At 42.1% G+C, this 11,588-nt stretch overlaps 1 protein-coding gene across 2 annotated transcripts in view; it reads right to left on the reverse strand.

The window, feature by feature from the left end:
• ATP6V1C2 (ATPase H+ transporting V1 subunit C2) overlaps positions 1-7,086 on the reverse strand; it is a 36,101-nt gene extending 29,015 nt beyond the window's left edge. The window contains exons 1-4 of one of the 2 annotated variants that reach the window (XM_075201436.1): positions 6,840-7,086; positions 6,431-6,506; positions 2,195-2,353; positions 118-185 (exon numbers count right to left, since the gene is read on the reverse strand). In XM_075201436.1, coding sequence (XP_075057537.1) covers positions 118-185; positions 2,195-2,323 — 197 coding nt within the window. In that variant the 5' untranslated portion in view covers positions 2,324-2,353; positions 6,431-6,506; positions 6,840-7,086. Of the gene's footprint in view, positions 1-117; positions 186-2,194; positions 2,354-3,178; positions 3,273-6,430; positions 6,507-6,839 lie in introns of those variants that run through there. The other variant, XM_075201437.1, reaches the window with a different exon arrangement.
• Between the last annotated feature and the right edge of the window lie 4,502 nt (positions 7,087-11,588).

Genomic DNA, 11,588 nt, shown 5'->3' on the forward strand with positions numbered 1-11,588 from the left:
CTGTTTAGTTCTAGATCCAGAGACAGGCAAGCAAGGGGTTGGTTAAGACTAGATATATGTGTATATGAAAACAATAGGCCCTATGACATTGTGTGTAGTAAACAAGAGATATTGTACCCTTCAGCAAAGACATCCACCTTCCCCAGATCATCCGAAAGTCCAACCAGGGAGTCCAAAGTCCCCACCTGATCAGGGACAAAATAACACAATCTTATATTAGAAAAAGAAATATGTGACCTTAGCAATATGTATATATATATATATATATATATATATATATATATATATATACTGTATATACAGTTTTATGTGGTCTGACTTTAAAAAGATAGAAATAAAGATTATATCTTCTTTGTTTTCATAACAAAGTATTTAACAACAAATGAACTTGTGTTTTGAACACTGTACTTGCCTTTGTGGAATGAATGAAATTTAAACACATTCAGAAATATCTTTGACAATACTCTTTAATTTCTGTATACAGTCATGTGAGAGGTTTAGAAAGACTTGCGACCATCGCTACATCGCTATTCTGAGAGACCACCCCATCTTATTAATAACTTTTAGATGTCATTTACAAAAAAAAATACATAGTTGCCAATTACCCTAATTGCCAGAGACAGTCCCGAGTTTTCAACTTTTGTCCTTAGACATTTTTTGCGCCTGAAACTAGTTCGTTATCATTCTATACAAACTTTAATTCTGTTTCATTTGCCTATGAGCCTAAAATTATTTTAAACATTTCATATTTGTTATAAAAAAGAAAGAACAATATTTTGCATAGTCAGTAATGGTGATGAGTTGTGAGGTCATGCAGTCGAGCCATTGGGCCTGAGTCATTAAGGAGAGCAAAGCATAAAAAAAGGAGTAACTTTGCATATGGGCAAAACCATGTTGCATTGGAGGGGGAGGTAAATTTAAAATGTGGGGACAGATTTATAGCTGAGGTTGGGCATGTCCTAGATCAACTTTACATTTCAGTGTAAAAATAAAGCTATCAAGTGCTACATGTGCAAAATAATAAACTAATTTGCACCCCTTGCATTATAACATGGTTTGTCCAGGATCAAATTTACTCTTTTTTTTGCCTTGCTCTCCTTAATGACTCATGCTCATTGACCTTACTAGGACAGCTGATTTTAAAATCACATTACAATGAGTCCTTAAGGTCACTGAAAACAAATTCAGACAAAACCCGTTTATGATATTACTGACGTATGAAAAGCACACCAGGGGGTAAATGTATGAAGCTCCGGGTTCTTCAACACCCGCGAGTTCGGCGTCTTCAGCGCTTAAATTTAAAGCGGAGCTGCCTTGTAAACAGGGCCGGATTAAGGGAATGGAGGCCCCTGGGCTAATGGCGCCTCCATTCCCCCATGAGGCCCCCAATGTGAGCCACCCGCCGCCCCCCCGTCCCCCGTGAGGGCCCCCCTTCCCCCAAGCGCTTACCTGTCAGTCCAGTCCTCCGTCCCCGGCGCGCTGTAAACTCCTTACTGAGGAGATCTCGCGAGAGTTCACTCGCGAGATCTCCTCAGTAAGCAGAGTACTGAGCGCCGGGTACGGAGGACTGGACTGACAGTGCTCAGCAGCATTGATCGGGCTGGGGGCGCCCCCGCCCCCGGACCGATCAATAATGCTGCTGAGGACTTTGAAGGGCCCCCTGGATGCCCGAGGCCCCTGGGCTATAGCCCAGTTAGACCTCGGGTTAATCCGGCCATGCTTGTAAAGGGAAGTTTCCCTTTACAAGGCAGCGCCGCTTTAAATTTAAGCGCTGAAGACGCCGAACTCGCGGGTGTTAAAGAACCCGGAGCTTCATACATTTACCCCCTGATGATTTCTTTAGTTATCGGTCTTTGTGAGATAAGTCTTTAGAGGATCAGATCAGTAGCAACAAATGCCAGAGCTCTGATTGGGTAAAAAAAAGAATATCACCTCTTTATATCAAAGTAAACACACACGAACAGCCTTACTGTAAGATATAGCGTTCTGAAAAGTATTATTATTGTACTACAGTGGTCAACATGTTTAAAAAAAGCTAATTGTGTGGATTTATTTTGTAGGTTTATAAAAATGGGTGATCACTTCTCATTTCATAGTAATCTCACGATGTAAAACTGTAGGAATTAGTAACATTTTGCTGAATCTGTCCCCAGTCTGGTTAATCCTGCAGCAGAATACTGAGATCTATTCTTACCTTCAGGTCTGGAATGACGAATTTTGCGTTACTGGACAGATTCGCCTTAGAGGTGACTGTGTTCATCCTATCCAGAGCTGCCAAGTTGGTCTTATCTCCAGGAACCGAAATTAGCCAAAACTCAGACATCTTCCAACTCTATAATATATTCTTCAAATACTGCAAATAATGATTTAAAAGGTTACTTTATTTAAGATACTCACCAATCTAATTTATGCTAAATAACAACTCCTGCATCATGAATTTGTTGCAAAAAAAAGACAATCTGTCTATTTATAATATATTGTTACAAAGCAGACATGAATTCACTAAAGTGTACATATTGTAACTGGATATCATTTTATAAATTATATATTACACAGATATCAGTTAAATGATTTGGAGGATTTAAAGGGTGGAAATAATCACTTATTGTGGTGTAATTATTCAGCTGCAGAAACCAACTGACCTACAGTTGCAGAATGTCCAGTCTGTCTCACAGAGGGGCAGATCAGGTGTCCTGTACCTGTGATATTACCTGGGTTTGGGATTACTGACATCTTCAGCCTGACAGAGGTGTCACAGCCCCGGATCATGGGACACATACACAACGGCACACTGTCAGTGTATTACTGGCAGTGTATTAAGTAACCTGTGACTCTCCAGCTGCTGGAGACAGAATGGCTGGGGTAACCTGTGACTTGTAGTTCTCCAACAGCTGGAGAGCACAAGTTACCCATCCTTGACAATAAAAAAAAAACAACAACAATGCTATTGCCAATCCCTCCTGCTAAATGTGTGAGCTACACAAGTCTTCATTCAAATGCACAATCAGCTGTAACTTTAAAGCACCGTGCAACAGTGAGTTACCGTTTGCACAGTATAGATCGCGATCCTAGGTAGCCCTGGCACTCAGACCTGCACGTTGCTGCAGGTAATTGGGTGCAGCAATTCTCCATCCACTTTCCGGCACTCCGTTTTTACAAACTCTTAAGCTCCATTTACCTGTGTGTGTGCACTGCCCGATCACAGCGCCTCCCGTGCCCTGTGCCAGTCCGGAGGATGCTCTGAGGAGCCCTCTCGTCTTCTCCCTCCCAGCAGCTCGGGTCCTCCCTTTATCTCAGGCTCATGTAGGTGGCACCTGTGACGTGAGACCTAGCTCGGGGCTATCCCTGCAGCCATTCCAGACACTACACTGATGTCATTCACTTATCAGGGCTGGATGTACTACTATTACAAGGGTAGAACTTCCTCTTCTACCAGTATAGTCTTGTTTTATAGGGCAATCAGAGAGTAAAGGTCCATTGAACAAAAACTAACATTGACCAAATATAAAAAGACATCTTGTGGCATTTATAAATGCAAGTTTTCCAACTTCATAGTGATTTAAGATATTTGACATCTATTATTATTATTATTATTATTATTATTATTATTATTAATATTATTATTATTATTATTATTATTATTATTATTATTATTATTATTTACAGTGCAGCATCACTTGCAGCAATCCACAGCATAAGCGTTCCAAATGTACAGGACACTATAACGACTACAGAATTTTAACACTTATACAACATGGACACACAATAGGGATTGAGAATCCTGGTCAAAAGAGTAAGGAAACTATGTAGAGTCGGATGCATCATAAGATGCATTCAGCTCTGGTTCACTAGAATGTGCACAATGTTTATGTGAGGAGTAACCAGTGTATATAGACATGGAAGGGCTGGCAAATTTTAGTCCAGGGGGCTGGAGAGTACAATAATGAGTGTCTGCAGGCAGCAGTGAGTTATGGTGGAGGTTCCTTGCAAGTTTGGGGCTGCAGTTCAGAAAATGGAGTTGGGGATTTGGTCAGGATTAATGGTGTCCTCAATTCTGAGAAATACAGGCAGGTACTGGTGCTGGATGCTTTTGGGCGCCCTGAAGTCTTCTTCACAACTATTGAACCTCTCTCCTTGAAGTTCATGATGGTTGATTTAGGTGCAATCTTACTAGCAGCAATATCCTTGTCTGTGAAGCCTTTTTTTGTGCAAAGCAATTAATTGCAATTCATCTGATCACTCTTCATGACATTCTGGAGTATGTGCAAATTGCCATCATAAAAACTGAGGCAGCAGACTTTGTTAAAAATAATATTTGTGTCATTCTCAAAACTTTTGGCCATGACTGTACATTATACTGGTAACGTTGGTTGAATTTTGTCTTTTTGTGTCTAGTGAATTTGTTTGCTTCTGTGTTGATAGTGTTAGTATACAAATGTAATGAGGAGCTTGTGTCGGTGGATGGATCTACTGTTAGGTGACACATCAAGTCCAGTCAGGGAGCCAGGATGGGCGCAGTGAGAATGGTCTTTGTGAGCCCAGCTGACTGGTGTGGTATGCTAGCTGTTGGGGCAGAGCCACAAAGCTGCCCCGCTGTGGTGAAGACATAATGGAGCAGAGCTCGTCGTGGGAATGAAAAGCAAATTCTGACTGCAGTATAAAATGTTGGATGCAGTATGGGCAGCACAGGGCTTTATTGACTCATGGTCCTGTTTGCCATAATCTTCCCACACAGGCCCATTCATTTCTTAAAACACCCTGCAGCGTGCTGCTGTGGTTTGCAGGCTCCTTGTTTTGTGCAGTGCCAACTCAACAAGCTAAAAAGTGCTGCTGCAGACACCTAAAATCTCAACAGTCATTAATAGATAAATAACGGGGCTTCTAGATGAATAAAAAAACATACTGCCGTGGCCAGAGAATGGTGAATTACAGACAAAAACCAAAGCACATAAACCAGGAAGGGAGGCGCTTTGCTGGTACGAGAAAAACTGGACTAAGAAAGCTGATTAAACCAAGATGACTCAAATAGGGGAGGCAAGTCCACTGAGGAATCTGATCTCCCATACCTCTAACCCTATTAATATAGATGTCTAGGTCTAGACGAAGACCCTTCACCAGAATCTAAGCCAAAAGTCAGATGTTACAGGCCTAGATGAGGAGTTGCCGTTTTGGCTGAGTATCTTGTCATTGGCTCACTGCCAGGGAATGTTGAGATGACTCACTACTAGAGGTCTCTGTATTAGTCCAGCCGCCAGAGGTCCGTGTTTGTGCCTTGCCCTTTGGGCTTGAGGACCTTGCCGCCCTGGCCTCCAGGACTGATAAACTTACTACCCTGGCCTTGGGTCCTGAGGAATACACTGTCCTGACCTCAGGGCCTAAGCTCCCTATCCAGATGATGACTGTGTTTAGACAACAACCCATTCCTCTGGACCTGCTTAGCATTGTGGAACGCAATGAATGGGACTTTAACCTCCCAGAAGCAGTTTGGAATCTCATCTGATCTGATAAAATGGAGCTTTGCCATAGTCAGAACATAGAATATAAGGCATCAGAACCACATATAATCTCTAAGAATAAAAAAATAAACTAGAGGAACTGATGATAAAGCCTGAGCAGAATATTTCACTGGATAAAATATTATTTGTCTTTCCAGTAGCAAGTAGGTACAAACCAATAAAATCTGCATACTTAATTACCACAATGGGAACGTGTCCCCACTCCTAAACCACCTGACCCCCAGAAGGTTATCAGTTTCCTCAACAAGATACCTGCTGTTGTCAGGGATAACTCTGCCTAGTGGAGTCTTGTGAACATGACTGGGATCCAAGAATTACTGTGGGGGGTGTTTGGTGTGTTGATATTTTCTGCTGTTTTGGACACTTGCATTAATTTCAACAAGACTCTCAGAGCCTATTACAGTGAGTACTAGTGAATTTGTGTTTAAATTACATGCTGTACCAGTAGCAGCTAAACGTCTAATATTGGCTTGGACCAGGACTTATATTCTGTGCTTACAGGAATTACATCATCATGTTATTCTTTCTGTGTATTTATTGCAATTACATTGGCATATGTTACTCAAAGCTTTTGTTAATTAGAGCTTCAATATTAAATTCAATATATTGGCATTGTCTGCGTTGTTCCTTCATTTGCCAATTTGTTTCTTGGCATGTTGGAAAAAAACACATTTGCCCTTTGTTTTGATCCGGTGCCACCTTCTGGTGGCATTATATACATGATGTCTGTATTGATGATGATGACAGTGCAAACCCTTTTATTGTAAGATGCTAGAATTCAATCTAATCCCTAAATAAATAATACATGCATTTGTTCATATTAAGGTGCAACTGAATCATGGTTCATTGAGCAACCGATTATATCATAAACCCACTGATTAATGTACTATTTGAGATTGATAATTTTTAATTACCTTCACTGCATTGCTGGATTGCCCATTTCTTCATTTGAGAGGGTACTTTGTTTCTGCTCTGACCCTGATGATTGTGCTATACAAATAGGAAATATAATATATAATATGTACTATATATATATATATATATATATATATATATATATATATATATATATATATATATATATAGTGAAGTAGTGTTCAGCATATAGAACACTAAAGAATTGACCCTAGTCTCTGTCTGTCTATGCGTGCATGTTGGGAATTTAGACTGTAAGCTCTAATGGGGCAGGGACTGATGTGAATGAGTTCTCTGTACAGCGCTGCGGAATTAGTGGCGCTAAATAAATAAATGGTGATGATGATGATGATAAAGAACCTGTAACAATTTCAAGAAACATTTATTTCAAGATACTTATGAAAAAACCTCAGTGGGAGGAGAAGCCAACAGAGTCCGTTTCAATTCCAATTTGGATCTTTATAAAGGATCTAACAGGGGCAAAATTTATTTATAACTTATGGGGGCAAATTTAATTTTTCATTATATTAAATTATGGGGAACATATGAATATATAATTATATTAACTGGTCAATACTATGTGATTGTTATTGGGGGATATAATTAGTTATGATGCATGATTGTGGCATTGCTTAGTGCCCTCATAATATAATAATATAACATCAATATATATATATATATATATATATATATATATATATATATGTATATATTGTGGCAAGAGCCCGCTACTGCTGAAGCACACGCAACAACTTCTTCTTTTTATGCAGCTTAATTGTCAGGATGGTTAAAATGTTTTGACACCGTATGAATTTCACAGCAATTCTTGGAGACCCTAAACGCTAGCTATACATAGACCAGCTCTCTCAAGACCAGCCAGCTTCCCCAGCGTTGGTCTCAGTGAACAAATGACACGATCAAGCTTTTATACATGATACTCCTCCCCAAGCCTTAGCTTGATGGGCAGGTGACACACCCACCTTCTCTTTAAGAGGAAACGCCCATCACTGGCTCTGTTTGCACACACCCTGTCTGTTTGCTGAGAGGAAGGAGCTTTCAAATCATGTAAGTTAGCCAAACTTTAAACTACACATAAGTTTTTACCTGGTTTAACCTCAATCTAGGTGCATAACTGGGCCAATGTTTTATTCTGCTTGTATGCTTTCTCTGCATCTTGTCAGATAAATGCCTCCCTTTGTTACAATATATATATATATACACACACATTATATGGGCAAAAGTATTTGGCCACACCTGTTAATTATTGAATTGAGGTGTTTCAATCAGACCCGTTGCCAGAGGTGTATAAAAACAAGCACCTAGCCATGCAGTCTCCATTTATAAACGATTGTGATACAAAATGGGTCATTCTGAAGAGCTCAGTGACTTTGAAGCGTGGTACTGTGGTAAGATGCCACCTTTGCAATAAGGTGGTTCATGAAATGTCATCCCTGCTGGATATTCCACGGTCAACTGTAAGTAATATTAATAGAAAGGGGAAGCGTTTAGGAACAACAGCAACTCAGCCACAAAGTGGAAGACCACGTAAGATCACAGAGCGGGGTCAGCGACTGATAAGGTGCATGGTGTGTAAAAGGCACCAACGCTCTGCTGATTCCATAGCTGAAGAGTTCCCAACGTCCACTGGCATTAATGTAAGCACAAAAACTGTACATCAGGAGCTTAACGGATTGGGTTTTCATGGCTGAACAGCTGCATGCAAGCCTCACATCACCAAGACCAATGCCAAGCGTCGGATGGAGTGGTGTAAAGCATACAGACACTGGACTGTGGAGCAGTGGAAACGTGTTCTGTGGAGTGATGAATCACGCTTCTCTGTTTGGCAGTCAGATGGTCGAGCCTGGGTTTGGCTGATGCTGGGAGAACGTTACCTGCCTGACTGCATTATGCCAACTGTGAAGTTGGTTGAGGAGGGATAATGGTATGGGGCTGTTTTTCAGGGTTTGGGCTAGGCCCCTTATCTCCAGTGAAGGGCGATCTTAATATTTCAGCATACCAAGTCATTTTGGACAATGCTATGCTTCCAACTTTGTGCCAGCAGTTTGGGGAAGGCCATTTTCTATTCCAACGTGACTGTGCCCCAGTGCACAAAGCAAGGACTTCAAAGACATGGTTTGATGAGTTTGGTGTACAAGAACTTGACTGGCCCATATAGAGCCCTGACCTCAAACCCATCGAACACCTTTGGCATTACTTGGAACGGAGATGGTGAACCAGGCCTTCTCGTCCAACATCACTGCCTGACCTCATAAATGCTCTACAGAATGAATGGGCACAAATTCCCACAGAAACACTACAATGCTTGTAGTCAATCGTCCAAAATACTTTTATCCATATAGTAGATATATATATATATATATATATATATATGTATACTCTGTATCTATAGTTTTCTGCATCTTTTCTATTGACTTAATGTTGACTGCAGCAATCCTTTATTCTGGATATTCCAGGGTTTTAAAACATCATGCGGGCAGCACGGTGGCTAGGTGGTTAGCACTTCTGCCTCACAGCACTAGGGTCAATTCCCGAACAGAGCCTTATCTGTGTGGCGTTTGTATGTTCACCTCATGTTTGTGTGGGTTTGCTCTGGTTTCCTCCCATACTCAGTTAATTAGCTGCTAACAATAATTAACACTAGTGTGTGGTGTGTGGGGCAGGGACTGATGTGAATGACAAATATTCTCTGTACAGCATTGCATAATTGGTGGCGCTATATCAATAAATGATAATTGTGATTGATGAATTGAGAACAGTGTAATGAAGGGGGAGCAGTGTGATGAAGGGGGAGCAGTGTGATGAAGGGGGAGAAGTGTGATAAAGTGGGAACGGTGTGATGAAGGGGGAGCAGTGTGATGAAGGGGGAGCAGTGTGATGAATGGGGGACATTGTGATGAAGGGGGAAACAGTGTGATGAAGGGGGAGCAGTGTGATGAAGGGGGAGCAGTGTGATGAATGGGGGACATTGTGATGAAGGGGGAAACAGTGTGATGAAGGGGGAGCAGTGTGATGAAGGGGGAGCAGTGTGATGAAAGAGGGAACGGTGTGATGAAGGGGGAGCAGTGTGATGAAGGGGGAGCAGTGTGATGAATGGGGGACATTGTGATGAAGGGGGAAACAGTGTGATGAAGGGGGAGCAGTGTGATGAATGGGGGACATTGTGATGAAGGGGGAAACAGTGTGATGAAGGGGGAGCAGTGTGATGAAGGGGGAGCAGTGTGATGAAAGAGGGAACGGTGTGATGAAGGGGCACAGTGTGATGAAGGGGGACCAGTGTGATTAAATGGGAACAGTGTGATGAAGGGGGAACAGTGTGATGAAGGGAGAGTAGTGTGATGAAAGGGGAGGAGTGTGATGAAGGGGGGAACAGTGTGATGAAGGGGGAACAGTGTGATGAAGGGAGAGTAGTGTGATGAAAGGGGAGGAGTGTGATGAAGTGGGAACGGTGTGATGAAGGGGGAGCAGTGTGAAGAAGGTGGAGCAATGTAATGAAATGGGAGCAGTGTGATGAAGGCGGCGCAGTGTGATCAAATGGGAGCAGTGTGATGAAGGGGGAACAGTGTGATGAAGATGGCGCTGTGTGATGAAGAATGCGCAGTGTGATGAAGATGGCGCTGTGTGATGAAGAATGCGCAGTGTGATGAAGATGGCGCTGTGTGATGAGTACGCAGTGTGATGAAGGGGGAGCAGTGTGATGAAGGGGGGAACAGTGTGATGAAGGGGGAGCAGTGTGATGAAGGGGGGAACAGTGTGATGAAGGGGGCGCAGTGTGATGAAGGGGGGAACAGTGTGATGAAGGGGGAGCAGTGTGATGAAGGGGGGAACAGTGTGATGAAGGGGGAGCGGTGTGATGAAGGGGGAGCGGTGTGATGAAGGGGGGCCAGTGTGATTAAATGGGAACAGTGTGATGAAGGGTGAACAGTGTGATGAAGGGGGAGCAATGTGATGAAGGGGAGCAGTGTGATGAAGGGGGAGCAGTGTGATGAAGGGGGAGCAGTGTGATGAAGGGGAGCAGTGTGATGAAGGGGGAGCAATGTGATTAAGGGGAGCAGTGTGATGAAGGGGGAGTAGTGTGATGAAGGGGGAGTAGTGAGATTAAATGGGAGCAGTGTGATGAAGGAGCAGCAATGCGATGAAGGGGCAGCAGTGTGATGATGGGGCAGACATATCTATTATTTGTTGCTCTCATTGTTGTGATTTAATAGCTATATAGTGTTTTGCTTAAAATAAAGCAAAGAACAAACCTGACCAACTTGTATTCTAAAATACATTAAATTGTAAGACACACAGTGTTGTGAGACACAAGGCCTACAAGAGTCGGGACTGGAGAGGGGGAGGAGTTTGGAGAGGGGAGGGGCCATGACTGGAGAGAGGGAGGGGTCAGGATTTATCTATAAACCACCCCCCCTAAAACAAAAGTCTAGATCCGCCCCGGCTTTATTAAGTTTGAATCCATTGTAGTATTTTCAAATGGTTTAATTTATAGTTTGGAATCACAGATTTGGATCAGCGCCCAAATAAAATTCCTTTGTGGATATTTGATTTAATTTTTGTGACAAATCGTTTAAACCTGGGATTGTCCCTGGAAATTAGGAGCTATGGGCCTGATGCAGAGTTGAACGCAACTTGGCCATAGTTTATTGCCCAAAACTGCGCATGCAAAAATTGTGTATTTCAGTTCATATGCTGAGTTTGATGAATCTCAAGGCGCGTCCAGCTCTACATCCGTAACATTTGCGGTAGTTGTACTTACACCCACATACACGGAAGCGCAATTAAACTTTGTAAAGATTTGATTTCATAGGGGAAAACGCATTTGCTATTAGGCTTCCTATATTACAGCTGATATAACCTTCCTTCTTCAGTACACATGGAAATAGCAAAAAAACTTTTTGTAAATACACACACAAAATGCTATAACATGTGCATGATTGATGTAGAAAGCACCCAGCGAAAAGACAAATCGAACCATCTAGTAGCTGGTTCCCTCCGAAGTTTCCCTCAGGATAGTTTCACAGGTGAAATCTCAATCATAAGCGGTTTGCTAGTGCTGGAGATCGTCATCAGCTTGTATTTGTACCAGCCAGTAAGCTGGTTCAAATAACACAGCTGTATAAGGATAATATGCATCTGTGT

The sequence above is a fragment of the Mixophyes fleayi genome, chromosome 3, assembly GCF_038048845.1.
Source record: "Mixophyes fleayi isolate aMixFle1 chromosome 3, aMixFle1.hap1, whole genome shotgun sequence".
In the NCBI taxonomy this organism is placed as follows: domain Eukaryota; kingdom Metazoa; phylum Chordata; class Amphibia; order Anura; family Limnodynastidae; genus Mixophyes; species Mixophyes fleayi.